Source organism: Haemaphysalis longicornis, unplaced genomic scaffold (assembly GCF_048455015.1).
Source record: "Haemaphysalis longicornis isolate Haplotype H1 unplaced genomic scaffold, Haemaphysalis longicornis Haplotype H1 scaffold_9, whole genome shotgun sequence".
Lineage (NCBI taxonomy): Eukaryota > Metazoa > Arthropoda > Arachnida > Ixodida > Ixodidae > Haemaphysalis > Haemaphysalis longicornis.
This window is the reverse complement of record NW_027526460.1, coordinates 148,235,255-148,257,149: the sequence shown is the minus strand read 5'-3', so window position 1 is coordinate 148,257,149 and position 21,895 is coordinate 148,235,255. Positions and strand designations below refer to the sequence as shown.

Genomic DNA, 21,895 nt, shown 5'->3' with positions numbered 1-21,895 from the left:
CTGAATGACAATCTGTTCGTGATAACGCAATGCATTGAAATTGCGAAAGCACAGAATAGACCACTATGGATTACGTTCTTGGACATTAAAGGGTCATATGACAACGTAAACAGAGAACGGCTGTGGAGAATGCTGAAACTCCAGGGATTAGATGACGAGTTAGTACAGTTCCTTATAGCAATCTATAAAGACAATAGAGTGCACCTTACTTGGGAAGGACAGAAATGCGCCCAGCAGGTCAACATCCATCGGGGACTGAAACAGGGATGCCCTTTGAGCCCAATACTGTTCATGCTTTACATGGCAGGGTTAGAAAAGAAACTGGAAGAAAGTCAAGTAGGGTTTAGCCTAACCCATATGCTGCAAGGTGAAGTGGTACAACAGCATATTCCGGGAATGTTATACGCAGACGACATTGTTCTTTTAGCTGATAACCAAACCGATATGCAGCGGCTAATAAATATTTGCGGCCAGGGAGCCACTGACCTCGGGTTAAATTTCAGTGCAGAAAAATCAGGAATAATGGTTTTCAATGACGCTACCACCGACGGAGTGTCTATCCAGCAAGGCGAATTACCTAGAGTGAAGGAATATAAACATTTGGGAGTGTGGATAAACGAAGGGGATAACTACTTAAGTACTCACGAGGAGCAACTTAAGGTTAAGGGAAAGCGAAACGCAGCTATAATGAAGCATAGAGCTCTGTGGGGGTATAACAAATATGAAGTAGTAAGAGGAATGTGGAAAGGAGTAATGGATCCGAGCCTCACGTTTGCGAATGCTGTACTCTGCTTAAAATCAGACGTTCTATCAGGCCTTGAAGTAAACCAGAGAACGGTAGGACGTTTGGCCTTAGGCGCGCATGGAAAAACAACTAACGAAGCAGTTCATTCAGGGAGATATGGGATGGGCGTCGTTTGAAGTTAGAGAAGCTCAAAGTAAAATATGCTTTGAGATTAGGTTGAGGGCAATGAATCAACGAAGGTGGGCAGCTAAGGTTTTTAGGTAGCTATACTTGAAAAGCGTGGACACGCAGTGGTTAAGGAAGACTAGACGGCTAACGACGAAATACGGAAAGAACAGTGGGGAATCCAAAACAGCCAAGGTAACCAAAAAAGAGGCAAGGCAGATTGAAACGAATAAATGGAGGGAAAAAATGGAAGCTAAAACGTCGTTAGAGATGTACAGGGCTGAGAAGATGAACATCAGAAAGGAAAATTTCTACGATAATTCCCAGGGCAGTGCTTTGCTTTTTGAGGCTAGAGCAGGTTGCCTGCGAACTAAGAGTCTTGTGGGGAAGTATTCACAAAATGATGGGGTATGTGTGGTCTGCGGAAAAGAAACAGAAACTATGCGGCACATAGTGTTAGAATGTGAGGGTATCCATCCAAATCTACATGAAGGGAATATTGGGCTTTCAGAAGCCCTAGGATTTAAGGGTATCAGAGAGGAAGTTAACTTCAAGGCTGTCGAGGGGACGAAAAGAAGATTAGAATGCTGGTGGACGAAAAGCAGAGAGGGGAATATTGCCTAGGACAGTTACCACCTGTAACAGGGAAAAGTATTTCGGGCCTAATAAGCTTTAGGGCCTGCCATAAGCAGCGCTAGTATTAAACCAAGAGTGTAAAACATGGTTATATTAGTCCTTTTTGGTAAGATTACATGTCATCAACCCGCTTCAAAGGGGAAACCAATAGGAATCATCATCATCAACTCCAGCGCAGGAGGCCTATAAACACAACCACCAAACATTCCACCTCGCAATTACCAAGGAAAAGAAAATCCCGACCTTGACGCCCCCTTCACTCTCATTGAACTCACCTTCGCCATCAGCAACCTCACTCGCAACACAACACCAGGCAAAGACCGAATACACAACAAACTACTCTGTAACCTCAACCCCGAATGCACAGCCGCACTGCTTGACTATTTTAATCATTGCTGGACAACCAACTATCTGCCCCCTCAATGGAAACATGCCGAAATCACGCTCATTCCGAAGCCCGGGAAGCCAGCCACCCTAGAAAATCTTCGTCGCATATCTTTAACATCTTGAGTGGTCAAGTTATATGGAAACCTAGTTAATAATCGGCTCACAGCGTACCTCGAAGAAAACAGCTTATTACCTCATACCATGTTTGACTTCCGCGCACACCCATCCTCGCAAGACGTCCTGTTACAGCTAAAAGACGAAGTCAAGACAAAGTCAAGACAAGACAAAGTCAAGACAAAGACGAAGACAAAGTCTCACAAACCGAACGCGCTATCCTAGCTCTGGACATTAAAGGAGCCTTTGACAGTGTATCACACCAGGCTATACTCGAAGGACTCCAATTAACTAACTGCGGCATACGTGCATGCAATTACATACAAAATTTTCTTACCAATCGCACAGCCAACCTCAACCTCGGCCCCATCCGACCCGTCTCCTTTCGTGCCCGACCGCGTGGTACACCGCAGGGGTCAGTCATTTCCCCACTCCCCTTTAGCCCTGCTACAACTTCCGCCACTTCTACAACAATTTCCACACATACAACACGCACTTTATGCAGACGATCTGCTATTTGGACAACAGGGGGTTCGATTGGGGAACAGCAAGCCGCCCTCCAAGAAGCCATTCACACCACCGACAACTACCTTACAGCGCGCGGCCTCAATTGTGCACCAGAAAAATCTGCCCTTCTCGTCCTCTAAAAACGCACGCAAGGCCGTAAACGACCACCTCTCCCAGACCCACAATTAAGCCTACATGGCGCTCCCATCCTAACCAAATCCTACAATTCGTGTTCTGGGACTTGCTATCCAATCAGACGGCGCAGGCATTTCTACTATTCATAAATTACAAGGAACGCTATTACAAATCACGCACATCATCAAACGCATTGCTAATCGTCGACAAGGACTGAAAGAAAATGACCTCGTGCGCCTCAATCAAGCCCCACTAATTAGCCGCATCACATACGGAACTCCATATTTGGCTCTCAAAAATAGTGAAATACAAAAACTTGACATAATCATCCGGCAAGCCTATAAATTAGCACTAGGGCTACCGTCGACAACTTCCACTGCCAAATTACTACAGATGGGACTTCATAACACCTGGGACGAACTTCGAGAGGCACATCATGTCAACCAGATCGAACGGCTCAAGCTCTCACACACTGGCTGTCACCTCCTCCGTCGCCTCGGCTACCAACTACCTGCCACCCATACCAACGCATCCCTCTGGAACTACGCGATTGCATCTCCGTCGCCCCAATACCAAAGAATATGCACCCCCTTCATAACCAGGGTCGCCGACAAGCCCGGATCCAAATGCTTCGCAAGATGCTTCAAGTCAAGCCACGAGACACCCGCTTCGTTGACGCCGCCAAATATGCCGATAAACCAGCCTCCGCAATTTCAACAGTAGACCACCGAGGAATAGAACTGACTTCCGCAACAGTAATCGGCAACGAATCCACAACTGCAGAAGGAATCGCAATAGCCCTCGCAGCCACTACATCTCAAGACATCATCACCATAGTCAGATTCGCAAGCTGCCTGTCGCCATTACGCTGCCGGTCAAATAGCTCCCTTAGCCCTCCGCATCCTACAGTCCATCCGTAACCCTCCTTACCTCTACATTCTTTGGAACCCGGGACATGAGTCTCTGGAGGGGAATGAGGCGGCTCATGCTGCCGCCCGCGCGCATATCTACCGGGCGTTCCCCACCAACACTCCAGCATCACCGTCGGAAGTCCACCATTCTGTACCTCAAAAATTCAAAGACATCCTCGAACATTACCGCCTCGAACGCCGCATCTTTCCCCCACCCCACGACGAGTTGACTAAGGAAGAAGCCACAACATACCACCGCCTTCAAACCAACACCTACCCGCACAGCACCCTCCTCCATGCCATTCATCCCACCTCCTACTCCGCCACCTGAAAGTACTGTCCCCAGCGCTGCACACTCTACCACATGATTTGGGCGTGCTCCCACACACCATCCCTCCCCCTATTCCCTCCCCCAACCATGAGCAGTGGGAGGGCATGCTAGCCAGCCCGGACCGCGGCGATCAGCTTCGGCTGGTTGAAAGGGCCCGCCTGGCAGCGACCGCCCAGGGACTTCTGGGCTGAGAAGACCCCCATTGCCACTACTACAAAAACTAATATAGAAATAAAGTTTATTCCTCCTCCTCCTCCTCCTTGCTTGGCGTAACCGCAACATAAGAGGGCAGTACAAGCCTCTCCACGACAAAGAGAACCCAAGGCATGGCATTTGTCCACACACCTCCAAGTAAGCTGCTGGGTCACATGATCGGACTCAAGAAAATGATAACAAAGAAAAGTGACTTTTTGGATCATTACAGCGCTGATTGAAGTCGAGGTTGACGAACTTTCCTCCATGTTGACGAATGAGTGAATCGGCGACATCGATGCGCTCCGCGGTAATCAGGCGTAGCGCTTCGCTGCTCTTATGTGTCATACAAGCGATGGCAGCGGCCGGTAGCAGCAGACTCCTCCATGAGCAGCGTGGCAGCGGTGGCGGCCGGGAAGGTGATAACGCAACAAAGCTTGCATTGAAGCAGAGAGCCCAACTGTTACTAAAAGTGTTTGAAAGAAATAAATAGACAGAAATAAATAGATAGATAGATTGTGTGATGTTCTTTAGCTCAACATACGCCTTCCGCTCGCTTTTGGATCAACGCTACTCGATCGCCTTGTGGTGTTGACGCAAATTTTGACCTCCAAAAATGTGTTTTTCTTGCCAGCCTCAGCTACCGTCTTAAGTTTCATAGTACATTCCAAGTGTTTTTATATCTTTCTTGCGCAATATTTGATACCTTGGTGGCGATCTTTATGAGTCAATCGTCAAATTACACAACACGTCACTCATTGCTTACGCCATGCTTACACAAAAAAATGTGGCGAATTTCCCGGTAATTTGTGCAGTCGAGAATAGGGCCCTGGAAGTAAGATTTATATGGTACGGAGCTGCTCTGAAGCAGTAAACGGCAAATAACAGAGACCAGACTGACCAAAACACGAAACAGGCGAAGTTCGAAGTTCGAAATGCGCGCTGTCCGCGCTATCCGATTTGAGATTTGAGCAATGCAGTCGGGTTGAGGGCGCTATCATACAGTCAGTAGAGTATTTCTTTTTTACTATCTTGAACAAATATTGCTATTGTGAGCCCATAAAAAACAGCAAACCAAAATTATAATTTTGTGTATGCTGGTGCACGGTTTATTGTATAGAACCTCGAAAACGTTTTTGTCGCTTGTTGCGCGTGCGCTGCGTGCGCAGTGACAAAACAAGGTTTTCAAACGGAGCCGCGCAAACAGTGCAGCCAGTTCTGTGGTGCAGCGCAGCGCGCGCTTTGGTCCTTTGGTGTCCCAGCCAGCCAACGGATACGGAGCTTGTCACAAACTACGGCATCGGTTTTATTGTGGGTGCTTACTGTTGGAATGACACCGATTTAGGTGAGCGTATTTTAATATTCGTAATCCTCAAGCGTTCGTTGTTTCGTGGCCTGTGCGGCTGCCCAACGGTGCCGAGGCCTCGGTTTGTTCTCTTCACAGTCCGAACCTATTAGTAGAACTCGCCGTTAGTAGAGCTGAAATGCGCTTTGCAGCTGAGTCTTCTTGTAACAGGAGCGGACTTTCAAGCGAATGGACCAAATACTTCAGCCTTCACTTCACTTCCCTTCGCCATTCGGCAGGCGAGAGGCCTCGTAGGCGTTGTGAATTTCTACGCACGTGCAGATAAGTCACTGGCAGCACAGTTTGTTCATTCGCCTTAAAGCCTGTTGGAAATTCAGCACAGTCCTTGTGTTATTTTGGTGCTGTTTTTTTCTTCGAGCAATTTATAGAGCAATTTGTCAAGCTGGAAAAAAAAGAAAGCATTGAAGGGGCGGGGACAGCCTTGTCAACTTCAGGTCAGCTTGAATGTGTGACGAAGGGGGAAATATGGACCTCAGTTAAGAGAATACGTAGCAGGCACTAAGTAACTCGAGCAGGCTAGGTGGTGTTTGTCATCACTGTGGTTCAAAAGCACAGCATCTGGACTTTGCCTTCGTTATTGCTAGATAGCAAAGAAGGTGGTGCAGCTGGTAAGAACTGGATGGTGCAATCTGAGTTTAACGATAGAATGCTCAGTGTTGTTCACAGTGTCTGAACGGGTTAATCCAAGTTTGAGTACAGGAGGTCAAATGCGCTACCCTGAAGCCGCAGAAATACCTTCTGTCCAGATAGCCTGCTGTTTCTTGCGGCATTCCTCCCCTTGCCCTTTTTTCTCATAACAGCCGGGTCCCGGCGAGTGTGCCTGCGTGTTCGTGCCTGACATCTGCTGCTGCTGCTGCGTGCTCCGCTCCCAAAGAAAGGAAAATGCCTCGCACAAAGAAGCCTCAACCACGCCAGTCGTCCCTCATTTCTGGCGGCACTCTCGACCCAGCGGGCTTGAGGTCAGTGCCAGTGATGTGTCCGTTTTGTGCTGCAGCTGATGCTAACTGTATGCGAAAGCCGTAGCGCATGTAGCACCAATTTTCAGAAAGGCCCGACATCTGGTTCCATACCTCCAGTCCGCATTCCGATTTTATTAGCACCACTGTACATGCGCACTGTTTTAGGCCGCAGTCTAGGTTGAACTGAACCTGGACCCCGGCCTAAAACGTCCCACCCCTTTTCAGCCTCGCCAACTGGCCAGAGGTTATTTTCATGTGCGCGGCCAAAGCCGGTTCATCTTGGAAACTGGGCCACGAGCAGATCTAGCTCTGATAAGGCCCAGCGTGTGGAGCCGACGGAGACTTTAAGGGGCCACAAACAAAAAATACAAATTTGGTTCGCTAACACTTTCACTGCAGGGTTTTTTTTATCGCTAGTCCTCACTCCCTGCCATTCTGGTTTGTGTGATTGGCAGCCGCTAAACGATGCCACCCTGTGCACGGGCACCTTGAGTAATCTTGGTGACGGTATTGGTGACACCGCGGTGCCCAAATCCCCAAACATAAGCTGTAGCCAACCGTGGCGAAGTGTTTATAGGTGGTGGGTGAGAAAGCACAAACGCTGGCCATCGGAGCCACTGAACTTGCGACCTTTTGTCAACTTCATTACATCCAGGTTTAACTGTACACAGACAAACGCAAGGTTTGGGCACGAATACGCAAACGTAAAGGACAACAGACACACGGCCTGGCCCTGGTTAGCAACACACGGGGCACACTCGAAAACCAGGCTAGCACAAATTGCACGACGCTTCCGACGCATGTCCAATTCTGCACACCGTCAAAGATAATAATGAGGCGACCTTGTCTTATAACACCCCCTTTTCATTTCATGAGCTGGATATGTCTCTCAGTGCTTGTAAGCCGTCAGCTTCAGGTGCAGACGACATCACATCAGTCTTGGGGGGTAACTAGTTACTAGTAACGCGTTACCGGTAACTAGTTACTTTTTTCAGTAACTTGTAACTGTAACACTGTTACTTTTTGTGGAGTAACTGTAACGAGAAATATAGTTACAGTTACTTTATTTCTATCAAAAAAATTATCCAACAACAACCCTCATTAACGACTGATGTACAGTTTGCGCGTTTCACTTTTTCGGCCTTTCTTCCGCAGAACCTTCGTCTACTTCATCTATGCCAGCTCACTCCCTCCTCATGGGTTCAAAACATCTGGACTAGAAATGTTTAGGCGTGAACGTGTGCGTGGTGCCCCACGCGGTCTACTAAGGGCTCGAAGTTTCCAAGTCTAAGCTGCAGTATTTTTCTCAGCAGCGCGACATCGCTCTCACCCAGGCCATAAATAACGCTGCGACACGCGCCTAAGCGCACGTGGATGCATGTTTTTCGCCACATCTGGAGTGCAGTAAAAGTGTTTGACACAAAGGCGAACAGAAAAACAAACACCCACAAACGCCGCACAACGCACTGAAACCTTTGCACTTTCGCGGAAGCCTGGAAAACTCTGGTCAGGGCGTCGCTTTCTCATTAGCGACGTGCAGCCCCGTTTGCAGGGTCATAAAACGCCGCGGGGAGTCTCGGCGGCCTCGTGCTCGTCCAGCCCTGTGCGCGCTGTAGAGTGTTCGATTCACAAGTCGCAGTTGCTTGCGACCATTGTGCGCTTTAGAGACCCCTGGCCGTATTTGGGACCACGCGTTTGGGACCCCTGATCTAGAGGCTTCATCGAGCGGTACCAAGTGCTCAAATGAGGTCGAGGAAGTAATAAATTTCATGCCCCTCCACACATACGACAACCCCAACGATGGTGGCCCCCGAGTGCCCTCACACCAACCAGCATCTTCGCCGGCAGACGTCTGACCACACTGCCACTGCACGAAGAAATGTTCTTGGAAAGCCTCGCGACTTGGTTTCGAGGGCTGTGGCCGAAACGAAAACAGTAGTAGCTACATCTGCTTTTGAATGTTGGGGGCAAGGAATACTTGGGCGAGCTTCATTCGGCCTACGCCTCAAAGCAAACGAAGGGAGGGGTTCCTGGGATCGGCGACGTGATTGCTGTGAAAGGCTGGGATTGTAAGAGCAGTTTTTTTCCGGTCGAGACGGCAAAAACCGCCTTTGTGAGGACAGGGGGGAGGAGAGGTAGGAAGAAAACAGTAAACCGTTAATTTCAGTTTCTATTCCCTTTGGAAATATCTTGTTTCATTCCGGGGATGGGGGTGGCAGGGGGTTAGGGCGGGAGAACGACTCCGAGGGCCCACGGAGAAATGTAGCTTCGGCAATGGCTCAAATTGGTCTGTCTCCGACCACAAGTACAAAATAAAAAGTTAACGAAGCGCTTTTTTTTGAGTATCTTTCAAAAACACCTCGACTACCAATGTACTCCCGCGTCCGTTTCCCCTTTCCTCCAAAGGCCTTCCGTCGATCCGCCACCTCCGCCTCCTTTTTCCTGTTCTCTCACTACGCGGGGCGGTCAAGCGACGGAATTGTAAGCGAAAATAAATTAAGTTGACACTGAAAGATTGTTTCGGCTGTGTTGTCCTCCAGCTCGGTATAGTACAAGTTCGGCCTCTCTAATTCCAACTTTGAAAAACAACTAATTCTATGCTACAATGATGTTTGCAAATAAATTTCTTGCAGCGAGAGTGCAGCAGCGAAAAAATAAAGTTCCTTATGATAGATAGCAAAACTTCCGTAATAAAAAAAATGAGCAGTACACAACGATTGTTGGTTTGGGAATGAGAGTGCATCATTTTAGGTTCCCCTTGTGTAGGCTTTACTACGTGTAATTTTTACTACCTGCATGCCTTCATACGTTTCTATTAAATAAGGCAAATCTTTTTAGCTATTACTTAGTTTTACACAGTAACGGAAAAGTAACGACGTTACTTTTTTGCAGTAACTGTAACTGTAACAGAGTTACTTTTTTGGGCTAGGTAACTGTAACTGTAACACTGTTACTTTTTTTCGGTAACGTGCCCATGACTGCATCACATACACCATGAAACACCTGACACTCTTGAAACACTTCTACTCCTATACAACAAAATATTGCTTTCGGGGCAAATTCCCAGATCTTGGGGGGAGGCTATGGTGACTGCTTTCCTAAAGGAGGCGCAAGCTTCTCGAGAAGATGGTAAAAAGGGAGCTCATGTACGAGTACGGTGGTCTCCTCGAGAGCTGCCAGGTTGGTATCAGGGCGGGGCATCCATGAATAACCAACTCATCACCCTTGAGTCATCTATAAAGGATACTTCCACTCATAAACAGTTTTATGCAGCGGTGTTTTTCAGCCTTGAGAAGGCGTATGACACTTCTTGGCGTTGTGGGATACTCAGTAACTTGAACTCATTCGGTGTTTTGGGCCATATGTTAAACACCCTTGCTAGTTACATGTCTGAGAGAACATTTTATGTAAGAGGCGGTAGTGCATTATCAAGGGTACACGTACAAGAAAATGACTCCTGCGAGGTGGAGTTCTAAGCTGCACTCTGTTCATACGAACTCTCTTGAGAAGGCATTTCCGCCTACAATTTCTTATTCGACGTATGCACACGACGTCCAGATATCTTTTAAGTCATGTAATATGTCAGTCTGTGAATGTAAAGTACAGCTCGGTGTCAAAAAAACTTTCTAGCTGGGCAGACAAGAATGGTTTTAAACTCAATTCGGAAAAAAGCACTTGTGTTGTCTTCTCCAGGAAGCATGGTATTCATCTGGAACCAGACATTACTGTAAATGGAATTTTGATTCTGGTTAGAAAGGACCACAAGTTTTAGGTGTAGTGATGGATGAAAAACTTGCATTCATCCCTCACATAAAACAACTCAGTAACTGCCTAAAAGCGGTCAAATTTTTGAAAAATCCTGTCACACCAGTCCTTTGGAACGAACAAGCAACTACAGTTGCGTACTTTTAACAGCCGGGTGGGGTCTCGATTAGACTATGGAAGGGTCGTTTATGGGTCTGCAACAAAAACGGTCCTAAAAATGCTCGACCCAGTGCTGCATCTGAGCTTTGCCTTGCGTGTGGCACTTTCACACTAGGCCAGTCCAGAGCCTGTACGTCAAGTGCAATAAGTGTTCCCTGCATCGCCAGTGGATGTACATGGACTTGCTGTATACCTCAAAAATCATGGCCGTGACTAACCACCCTTTTAATTCCACCATTAATAATACATCCTCACAACTGTTTTTAAATAGTCCTTCCATTTCTCTGCCCTTTTCACTTAGGGTAAGAGAGGAAGCCTCTGAACTCAAGATCGCCGTTTTAGACATTCACAAGACACCCATCGCTGATTTTATACCACCATGGAATATCCGCCCTGTGTTCTGTGACCTGTCTTTTACGCAGCTTGATAAGCACAGGGCACTAAGAACTGCGATTCTGCAGCATTTCTTGTTTCTGCAGGATAAGTACCGGTGTGCAGAATTTTATAGTGACTCGTCAAAGACTGCTACCGTATTTTTTTCTGTCTTTTGCTGCGCATAGACAGAACTTTCGTGTCTGTAAAACCACGAACGTCCAGAACAGTATTTTCACGGCAGAAGCATACGGTATCCTAATGGTTTTGTACCGCATTGTCCAACATGAAATTCCAAAGTCCATTGTGTACATGGACTCCTTCAGTGTTGTATGTGCGCTGTACTGTAACAAACAATCTAAACACTATGAAATTAATCTTATTTTTAAGGCTATTCTATCCACATGTACCTTAACTCTTTCGTTATGGCGGAAAAACGGCCGATTTTTAGTGCTTCTACAAAACGTTTTTTTTCTTTTGAGCTACTGGATACACTTAGCCTTGCTATGCATGAAATTGTAGCTTATAGATTGTTCTTTCAAACACAAAGCAGCAGTTTGGTTAAAGGTACAATTACTTACAGTTTATTCGTCAAGTAATCAGAAAAAAGCCCCCAAGAAAAGTATACGAAAAACACCAATCGGCAATTTTACCGAGAATAAAAATTATCCCAGGAATTTTAAGATATGCAAATTGTTCCCACGTTCCTTGGCTATGATTCAATATATAAATCAACAGTGTACACCAAGTTTTGGATTTTTGAGGGCCCGTCAACCTAGTGGAACTGACGGCTGTGCCACGCCGCGAAGGCACTGAAGGGTGAGTGAGTCTCTGTGAAATGTGCATCAAAGCATACTCTTTTGTGTTCTCGCACAAAATCCTTATCAGTTCGGTGGTAAAAAACAAAACAAATCCAGCGCTCTCGAGAAGCATCGCAGATTAGCGCTCTCGAGAAGCATCGAGAAGCATCGCAGATTAGCGCTGCAGGGTTACTGCAGCGCTAATCTGACACAAGTGCCAGGTTATCTTGAAGGTAATACAGTAGAATCTCGATGATACGAATCTCGCGGGACCGCGAAAAATATTCGTATCATCCGAAAGTCGTATGAACCAACACAGACCAAAAAATTGAGCGCCGAAAAAAGTTTTCGTTTATTTCTTTTCTTACTTTCGCGTGAACAAATCCGTGATTTTTTCTGCATTTTTTAAACCCCCACGTCACAAAGCAGTCCTTTCTGGAGCGCGTAACGCTTCGCCTAGCTTCGCGCTTGTCTCCTCACTCCCGGTGTCCAAGCTCGCTACACGCCGCAACAGTCAAGTGTGAACCGCATGGTGCGTTTTTGCACGCGATTCGCACGCCTCGGCTTTGCGCGCGCTGTATTTTCAAGGCCGCATTGACGATTTCGCGCTCGCGGTATCTCCTACCTCGGTCAAAAAAAGACGCTGACGACTTGCGAAACACTCGAGACAGCCCGCTGGCTCCGCCCGAGATGTTTAGGCTTAGCACTCCAGCAGATATTTTATGGGCGCTTTCACTAACGGCGCGGATGGTGTTTTATAGTACCGTTTTCGCCAACGTTGTCAGCTCCTTTACTGCACAAGAAACTTCGTGTCTGCCTTGAGGGGCATTTTAAAGAGCGGCTAGAAGCAGTCGCTCAAGCAGCCGTGCCACTACAGTGGCTAGAATAGGAAAGTGTGATTAGCGGCATGCAGCGCCTATGAGGCGCTTTGAAGCCGCCGATAGGGATCCGCGAGGGGGCGCGCGCGATCGTTTACACGTCGCCTGGTGAGGCGCGCGCGGATCGTCTGCAATACGATTGCTGCTTTGAACAGAGAGAGGCACCGCTTGTTTCCTGTGTCGTAGCAGATTTAACTGCCGCCAAAGCAGAGCCACAATTTTGTGCCGGGCCGCTCTACGGTGTACAAGTCCTGCAAAAAGAAACTGTCGTTGTTTGGCGTTTTTGAAGAACGAGCAATACCACGTACTGAGAAGCGGCTCAAGGAAAACACCGCTATGTGCGAGCGAAGAACCGCATGCTCCTTTTCTGTGAAGAACTTGACCTTCGACGTAAGGTAAAATCTCCCGGCACATTGAACATACCGTGAACGGAGAAGTTGTCTCAATCTACAGGGGTAGGCCTCAGTTGCCCCCGGAAGCTGTGCCCACGCAATTTTCCAATCTTCCGAAGTACCAGCCGAAACAACTTCCCCGAGCAGGAACTGTCAAGCGAGAAGCGAACCCGCGGCCCCACCCAGCAATAAAAACGCTAAGGATGGTGACTCCTCTGTAAGTGCAGAGTTTGAAGAACCCCATGCTCCTTTTCTGTGAAGAACTTGACCTTCGGCAACGTGGGGGAAACCACACGCTGAGTGTTTCGCCCTTCACAGTACCTTACAGCGTGTGTCGCACTGCGCAGGATAAAGCCAAAGCCCGTACACGTACCCTTGCAGACATTGGAAGCATTTACGAAACATCTGACATACTGAAGAAGCCTGCCACTCTCCCCGTCCATGACTATGAAATTCGTTTTGGTCCTCGCTAGCTGCACTTTTTCACGAAGGCATTGAAAAAGGATAAGGCATGCCTTTTTGTGAAAGGAAGAAGCATTTAAAGCTCAATTGCCTTACGTAACAGCAGAATCGAACGTCAAACTGCTTGAATTTCTTCACACACACACACAAAGAAATAGCAGCAAAAGGCAAAGCCCATTGAGCAAAGAAAGTTGATGGCTTCTAGCCTTTGCAATTATGAACGAATCATGAGAAATTCGCCAAAAGTGAGTAGTTTTTGTCTGTAACGAGCACGTCGAAAATAAAATGCGTGTTTACCAGTTCCCAATTCTCTGATTTGCTTCATAAGTGTCCGGGCCAGCCGTCTATATTCGGCTGTCAAAGTGCGCCGAGTCGGCTTCAAACTTCGATTGTAGTACTTTAAAATACGACATTCATTGCATCTCAGTTTGCGCGACCAAATAGAATAGCCATGAAAGAAAATATATTCGTACTCCATATTCCGCCGCCGTCGCAGCGAACGTGTAATCGTGCGACAGCGCCACCTGGATTTTCCTCCTACAGCGTCACGCGGGAGAGGGCCCGGTCATCACACTTTCCTATTCTAGCCACTGTAGTGCCACTTCGCGGCCGAAGCCGCCGCCATGTTGCTGCCGCCGGCCGCGGTGCGCGCAGCGTGCGAGAGGTTTCGCGGCGCGCATGGGGCGTGCGGGGCGCGTTTTCGCGAGCAGAAAACAACAGCCCGGCCGTTTCTGGAGAAAGAAGAGTGACCAATGGGGAGAGAGAGCCGTCACTTGCTTGTTCGGCAGTCGGGCGCCTCGCCGGCTCGTTCGTATCATCCGCCGGGCCGCGCAGGTCCGTTCGTAACAGCCGAAATTTTTCCCATTGCAAACAATGCAATTTTGCCGGGACTTTTCAGAAATTCGTATCATCCCGAAATTCGTATCACCCAGAATCGTATCATCGAGATTCTACTGTAGCGCGATACGGCGCGCTGCATTTGGCAAAATATCCTTGCCGTACGTTGTCGAGACCCTAAACACAAAATCAAAACCGCAGTCATCAGATAACAAGCACGTTTTGTTTGTAAATACAGCGCGGAGTCACAACGAAATTACCTGCCAGCGCTTGTTGAAGTGCGAGGCACCTGAACCAGAGCTTCGTCGTCCGAACTGAAATCTGAAGATCCCACATCATTGCTTGACCCCTCACTGCTGCTGGAATCAGAAAAATCGACAGCAGGAGCTGCCGAAGTGCTTGCTACAGCAGTCCGACTGTGCGGAGCGCGGCGCAAACCCGACGCCATTTTTCCTCCTGCTCCCCTCTACTTTCGGTTCAAATTTCTCTTGCTACACCGCCTCCACACGAGACGCATAAACAAACGAAATTGAAATTGAAAGAGAAGTTGCCAATGAACACACCATATGGCGATAGTTGTCTGTGGAGCGTGGGTTTCAGATTTTGCAGGAGATTTGAAATCATCGGACGCCGGCTTCCGATTGCCTATGGCGCTGTCGTGAAAGAGTTAAACCTCGAAATAACTATATGCTGGGTTCCAGGCCACTGAGGGATCGTTGGTAATGAGGCTGATGAAATGGCTGCCGGTGCTGCACTGCAAGACGCAGTTGACATAACAACAGTACCGTACACTGACATCAAGCCACACATCAGGCAACACCTTCCCAAAACATGGCAAACAGACTGGAGTACACAGACACAAAAAACTGCACTTAAACTACACTTGGGACCGTACACCGCCAACTCACGCAACAGGTGCACAGAAGTTGCCTTGGCTAGATTGCGGATTGGCCACACACATGCGCTCGCACCTGCTCACTGGGTCTCCAAGACCCCTGTGTGGCAGATGTGGGAAGGGCCTGTCCGTAGTCCACATCGTAATCACATGCAAGCACTCGACACAACACGATACAATTTTCCCACTCTACAGACAACACATTCCCCTCCACCCATGGTTGTTTTTGGGGGACAATGCCAGGACTGCTTTCAAATGCATTTGGGAATATTTGTCAGATGTTAAAGCTTTTGGACCTCACTTCCTATCATGCATAATCAAAACTGGCCCTACACACCAGCCATCACCATTGCCTTTAGTTGATCTTACTGTTATTATGGCTCACGGGTTTAGTATTTTTTTTTGTGTGGTACCTAGTTTTGTTTGGCGCTTTTTGCACCAGCTGGCCTTGTGCCAAAAACGATCCAACCACCATCATCATCATCAGCTAGGCCACCGTGAAGGAACGTGACTGGCCGATTGTAGGTGGGACTTCTGGTTCCTTTTGGTCGCACCACGTCGATGCTAACGCGCAGTTATGAATGCACTGATAGCCACTTCTTAGCGCTTGCTGATAAGACGCCACTCGCGCCCATGACACTTCACTGCAGCGCAAAATGTGAATGTTTTTCCTCGTTCCTTTGCTCTTTTTCGGTTAAGAAAGCATCCTTGGGGGCTGGAATGGAGGAGCTGAGTGAGTGACCAAAGTCAGGTTCTTCTAAACTGAACAGGGTTATATTTTGTTACTCCGGTAAGGTGGACGTCTGGGCTGCTTGGTTCCACATGCTTTAAGCTACAGCGCAATTAAAACACACACAAGAACAAGTAAGGGACACACGCAGCGCTGACTTCCAACTGATAGTTTATTGACTCGGGAAACATTTATATACATGCAAGATATAGTGACACCACGACTTAAAAGCAGATAAACAAGATAATAAAAGTGGTCATTTAGGCCGGTGCCTAAATGACCACTTGCGGGAACATGATTGCAATGTGAAAGGGAGGCTGACAGGGCACTTTTCGGAATCGCAAGTGCATGCCAAAGTTTAAAGAATGCACGGTGTTGGGCAGAAGTGCCAATCCGACCATGAGGGAAATAATTGGAGCAGAAGAGATTGTGCGGTTTGGGGGCGATTGCATCAGTGTGCCATCAATCTCTCTAACCACGAAGGAAATAGCCTACTTAACTCTTTCGTTACCGCGGGAAATTGACCAATTTTGAAGGGTCTAACAAAACCTTTTTTTTGTGCTATACATATTGGTTAGGCACACATTGCAGTGACATAAAATGCAGATTATTCCACACGCTTTCCAACAACACCAGTTTTAATAATGTTTTCCTAAATAATGGTTCCAAAAAAAATTATCGAATTTGAAATTTTCGTCTGCGCGTCGAAGAAAATAAGAAAAAGTAAGTTGTGTATAATAAACCACCAGTAGTAGAAAAAATTTAGAATATACATGTTGTAGGTAGACATTTCAAAAACCCGTCCTAGAAAAAAAATTGAGTTGCGCGGCACAATTTCTCAGATATAAAAGGAAATGTTAGCCCACGTGGTGCCCTTGCCATGTGGTGAAGCCCAACCTCTATTTCAAGTTTTGCTATTTTGGATAGTTCTCTAGAAGAAATCTGGTGGTTCAACATTATTAAAGGCCCAAATTAGCCTCCACGTGATGTAAAAACACCTTGTCAATGATTATGACCGGCACAATATTGAAGGCAAGCAAGCGATGTGAAAAAATCCACTTGGAGTTGAGAACCAAACTCTTTGGTGGATGCTTGTTGACGTTCTGATGATCACTTATCACTCAGAACTTTCATTTACGGTTTATTATCATGTTTTGACTCACTATGGTAGCCCTGCTTGCAGGAATAAGGTATGATGCGCTAGAATCATGCCCAGCAAGCTTTCACCAAGCCGCCGTCAGGCTGTGAAGCGAGTTCAGCACTACGAGCCTACTACATTGCAGCGCCACCTAACAATTTCGAAAAGAAACAAATGCAAGGCTGTCGGAGACTTTGTCAGAATAGACAGTACTACTAAGAAGCGACACTAGACCTCCGGAAATACCCTCGTATGAAACCGAAACTGGCCGGTGAACAGCTGGCGGTGTTCAGTTGGAAGTGTTCTCCTCGTCTGAACTGATACTTGACGACTTGGTGTTATCGTTTGACTTTCAGCGGAAGCTGTTATTGCAGAGGCAAGGCGTAGATAAAGTGGAAGCCCGAGCGGTATGCTTGTTTTGAGGAGCGGTAGCGGGCAACAGAGGCGCCATGGCAAAAGAGCTTGTAGTTGATTAACTGCGTATTAGCGCCAAATATGAATTTCGCAATGCGAAAACGAAAACGAAACTGCTGGAAACTGGTTGAAAATGTCAGGCACACTTGCTAGACATGCGGGGACCATCAGAAATAAGCTTTGGGAGAATAAAGCTGCCCTTTGTCCGAACCAAAGATCATTAGTGAATAGCTGGGGCCATTTTCAAGTAATTATCACCTCTCAACGCTGTCGGATTACAAAGCTGACCCCATTATTTAATATTTGACTTGCCAGGAGCCTTTTGACAAAAAAAAATATGTAATGCAGCCTAACCACGACCTGCATCCTTTTTTCTCAAGTGCAGCAGCCACGCCCCCTTCCTCAAAAACACATGCACCTCCGCTCGCAAGAAACGCCGGAAAAAATCTCAATGTTGCCGGAGCGGGAAAATTTAAACTGATTCTAAAAGGCCAGTGCCTAGACTAACCACTGGCCGCATTAGGTGTACGAGAAACGACTACAACATGTCGAAATAGACAATATAAATCGTCAATCACCGGTGATCGATTTGAATAGGCGTGGTAACGAAAGAGTTAAACGATGCACGTGTTGGCAGTGGGCGGCAACGGCAGATGGATAAACTGTACTGCGTTTTATTATCGTGTTTATCTGCTTTTAAGCTGTTTTGTCACTATATCTTGTATGTATATAAATGTTTCCCGTGTCAATCAACCATCAGTTGGAAGTCAGCGCTGCGTGTGTGTCCCTTGCGTGTCCTTGTGTGTGTTTCTGTTGCGCTGTAGCTTCAGCTTGACCCCCTCGAAATGGCCGCAGGTACCTGGAGGTTCTCGAGAGCCAGATGGTGGAGTCTCTGCACGCAGCCCTGGCCGCAGAGAAGGCGGCCGTGGAGCAGGTCTGCCGCAGGGCGGACATGTGGTACAACGACATCCTCCGCACCGTGCCCATGGTGAGCGGTACCACTGGGGCTGCACTGGTGCCGCACTGGGGCTGCTGTACTCTCCGGGCTTGCTTGTACGGGGAAGGGCTGTGCACTGTAGGAAACGCCCGGGAGCACAGAGAGAGGAGGCAGCCGCTGAACTAACTGCTAGAGGGAAAATGGGTCGCATCAGCGTGCTCTAGAGTTTTAGACTGCTAGGGTTCTTTGTGTTTTTCATGCCTGCAAACAAAGAATCGTGGGTCTTACGAGTGCTGCGCAATCTACGGTGGGAGGCGTTGGAGAACAAATGGCCTGAGTCAGGGGTGAGACAGCAGCGCATATTGCGCAGTTTTGATAAAAATTTGTTTTCCTGCGCCAGGCTGCTCCGAAAGCTGGAAAAAATTGCGCCGAACTGCTCCAAAACAGTCTGAGAGCCAAGGATTTTAACGCTCCCGTCAGTTTCACTGGGGGAAAATGCTCACTGACGGCATAATTTTCCAGCACCCCCATGGTGATGGTGTTCGTGAAGGTTTAATAGATTGATCATCCAATAAAAAAACCTGCATAAAATTGTCCCGAAGATAGTTCTTTCGAAAGTCATAATGTCAGGTTGCACATGTTATATTCTGTGCGTTTTTAAAGTTTTCCCATCGAAAACCATTGCAAAGTCCTGTAGGAAAAATACCTATGTGTACTGAGGCGTCAAACTACTTGTGCAAGCTGATGAAAAAACGGCAATTTTTGGAGCGCCGTATCTCCGGAACGACATTACAGGGCGCCCGCCGTCTTGTGGTGGTGAAGATCGGAAAACATGGCCACCGGGCGAAGCAGTTGCTTCTGGTTCAGGCAGAGTGCTCTTCGCCGATTTCTACCTTGGTTTTGGTTGTGGAAGTGGCTGGGTTTACATTTAGTCGTTTGATCTTTTGCGGGAAGTTGCGTGGTGCCCACGAATTCGCCGTGTTTTGGCCTTGAGTGTGGGGTGCAGTGCGCACTTGAATTGAAATTTCTGACTCATTGCGGTGTCATGAAACGCTGAGGTATTGCTTGCCTTTCACAGCTAGCTTGCGAGTGTCAAGAATGAGACGATCAACACCGCAGAAGTGACGGCGCAGGCTACATCGCCGCAAAATGTTCAAGCAGTGACCGATAGCGGGAAGGGAAATTATTGCACGCTAGTAATAATGGTTCATTATCTGAACTGAAATTTAAGGCAAAAAGGAGGTGACTAAACATACCAACGTTACTCAAATTACGATCGTAGTGAACGTGCACCATGGGGATTGAAATGGGCGCTACGACTGTCGCCTCACTTCGCACAACTTTTGCCGTGGCTCTACTACAAAAATAATAATTTTGGCATTCAGATGATAATAAAACTGCCTTACGATTGCTTAGTTTTTCAATTCGATATTTTCAACAGAACTCTACGCTATCTATGCATAGAGCCTAAGAATTAATAAAACCGGTTTGTAAAAAGGTAGTGCAGTTTGTACATTGTGGTACTCTGGTAGGAAAAAACTTATTGAAGGGCTGTTTCAGTGTTACGTACGTTCAAAACCTGTTAAAATGCATTTTTCTCCTGTGAGTAGCCAAAAAATTTGATTTTTTAAGCTCCTAAGGTGACATCATAAATGTCGTTCTTCTGCTCCAAATCAAAGTTGTGCTGCTCCAAAATCGAGATTTCGCTGCACCGAAAACTGCTCCCAAATCTCATTCAGCTGTCTCACCCCTGCTGAGTGTGTTATTAGCATGCAGTAACCATCAAAGCCCCACGCTGTTTAAAACATTGACTTTTACCTGAACTCTTCCGTTACCACGGCATAATTGACCGATTTTTAGGGGCCCAAGAAAAGTTTTTTTTCTGATAAAAAAAATTAGCTATGTACTAATTACAGGAGCACAAAATGCAGATTATTAGGAGCCTTTCCAACAACACCAGTTTTTTAAAAGTTTTCGTATATCGTAGTTGCGAAAAAAAATGTCAAAATCAATATTTTTGTCAAAATGTCGAAAAAAGTGATAAAGAAGGAGTTGTGTATAACAAACCACCGGTAGTAGAAAAAAATTACAATATACATTTTGTAAGAAAACATTTCAAAAGCACGCCCTTGAAATAATGTCTACATGCGCGGAACAGTTTTTCAAATGTAAAAAAATGTTAGCACGCAGTGCTCGTGTCATGCGGTGAAGCCCAACCTCCAATTCAAACTGCAATTTCGGGTGGTTCCATGGAAGAAATCTGGCGGTTTCACAGAGGCACCAATTTGCCCCTGCGTAACATAAAAACATCTTGTCAACGACTGACTTTGAATTTACAGCCAGCACAACATGTGGGACAAGCACGCGATGCGGAAAAACATGCATGAAGTTGAAAACGGAACTCCGTGGTTGATGCTCGTTCATGGTCTTGTTCATGGTCTGTTTATGGTCGGTTATCTCTCAAAACATAAAGTTGAGCTTTATTATCATCTTCTGACTCGCAATTGTAGCCTTGCTTTGTAGCCCCTTTTCTACACTCAGGTGATTCAAACGCGTATCAATAGTCGCGTTTTTGTTGCAAAAATGAAAACAAGACTGATTTTGAAAGGCCATTTTCTGATCTAACTCCGAACAGCTTTACTTGTTGGAGCAACGCCTGGAACGCTATGAAAAGGCTCTCCGAAAGTATCGTTCAAATTGAACGATTTTGAATAGGCGCGGTAAGGAAAGAGTTAACGGGGCCGTGCACACAAAATACAATTATGTTTCATTCAAAAGATTTAATGTTTTGTAGCGGCCCCAGCGCTTGCCATCAATCTCAAGGGGCGCATTATTCACTGAGAAATTGAGTGGCAGGAATTTATGCACTTCAAAAAAAAAACAATAATTTGAGCAATTTTTTGTCACTTCAGCCTCAACTGGGTAGACAAAATGCTGACCGGACTTGCGGCGAATTTCGTTAATGCGGGATCGCTTTCAAAAAACACTTCGTTGACGCATGGTAGGAAATATGGACGTTTGCCGGGGGTCCGAAAATATTTCGTTTCCGCAGGAATTTCGTACTCCCGGGATTTCGTTGTCGTGAAGCTTCACTGCATTATTTTGCATGCCTTACCTTGCCACAGCTTCGCAGCTCAGCTGTCACTACAAGAAGTTGCGAAGAAGTAGTTCATTGCAAGAAGGTGTGCGGTTGAGACGGCACCAGCTGATAATTATACGCACGATCAAACATGGGCTCGGGAGCCATAGCTTCAACATATTCAGGTGCAACGTACTTTTTACGCATCCAATTTCAACAAAGCATGCCCGCTGCAATGTTTATTTAATGATTTTCTCTTTGTAACTTCCATTTCTCCCCCTACATTGCGGTCCTAAGCTTCTTGCAAACCACTAGGGTATGCCACTGCAGTACTGCTAACAAGCCATATTTAGCGCTTTGTAGCTGCAAAACAAGAAGAATAGTGCAGCATGTTTTTGTGATAGAAAGCAGCCTTGGTTTTAATTTGTGAAAGTTTGAAAAAATCGAAGAGGCCTCTTATTTTTTTTTGTTATCGACTTTCAATATACAGTGTAGACCGCTTATAACGTATGTCGCGGGGGCTGCAAAAATCCGCACTATAAGCGGTACCGCACTATAACCAAAACACTCGCGAATTCAACCACATCGC

The 21,895-nt window shown here is 46.7% G+C and overlaps 1 protein-coding gene across 1 annotated transcript in view; it reads left to right on the top strand.

The window, feature by feature from the left end:
- The first annotated feature begins 5,308 nt into the window (after nt 1-5,308).
- LOC144151568 (uncharacterized) overlaps nt 5,309-21,895 on the top strand; it is a 63,663-nt gene continuing 47,076 nt past the window's right edge. The window contains exons 1-3 of the mRNA XM_077682669.1: nt 5,309-5,468; nt 6,290-6,448; nt 18,146-18,278. Of these exons, the coding sequence (XP_077538795.1) occupies nt 6,372-6,448; nt 18,146-18,278 (210 nt within the window). The 5' untranslated portion in view covers nt 5,309-5,468; nt 6,290-6,371. The remainder of the gene's footprint in view (nt 5,469-6,289; nt 6,449-18,145; nt 18,279-21,895) is intronic.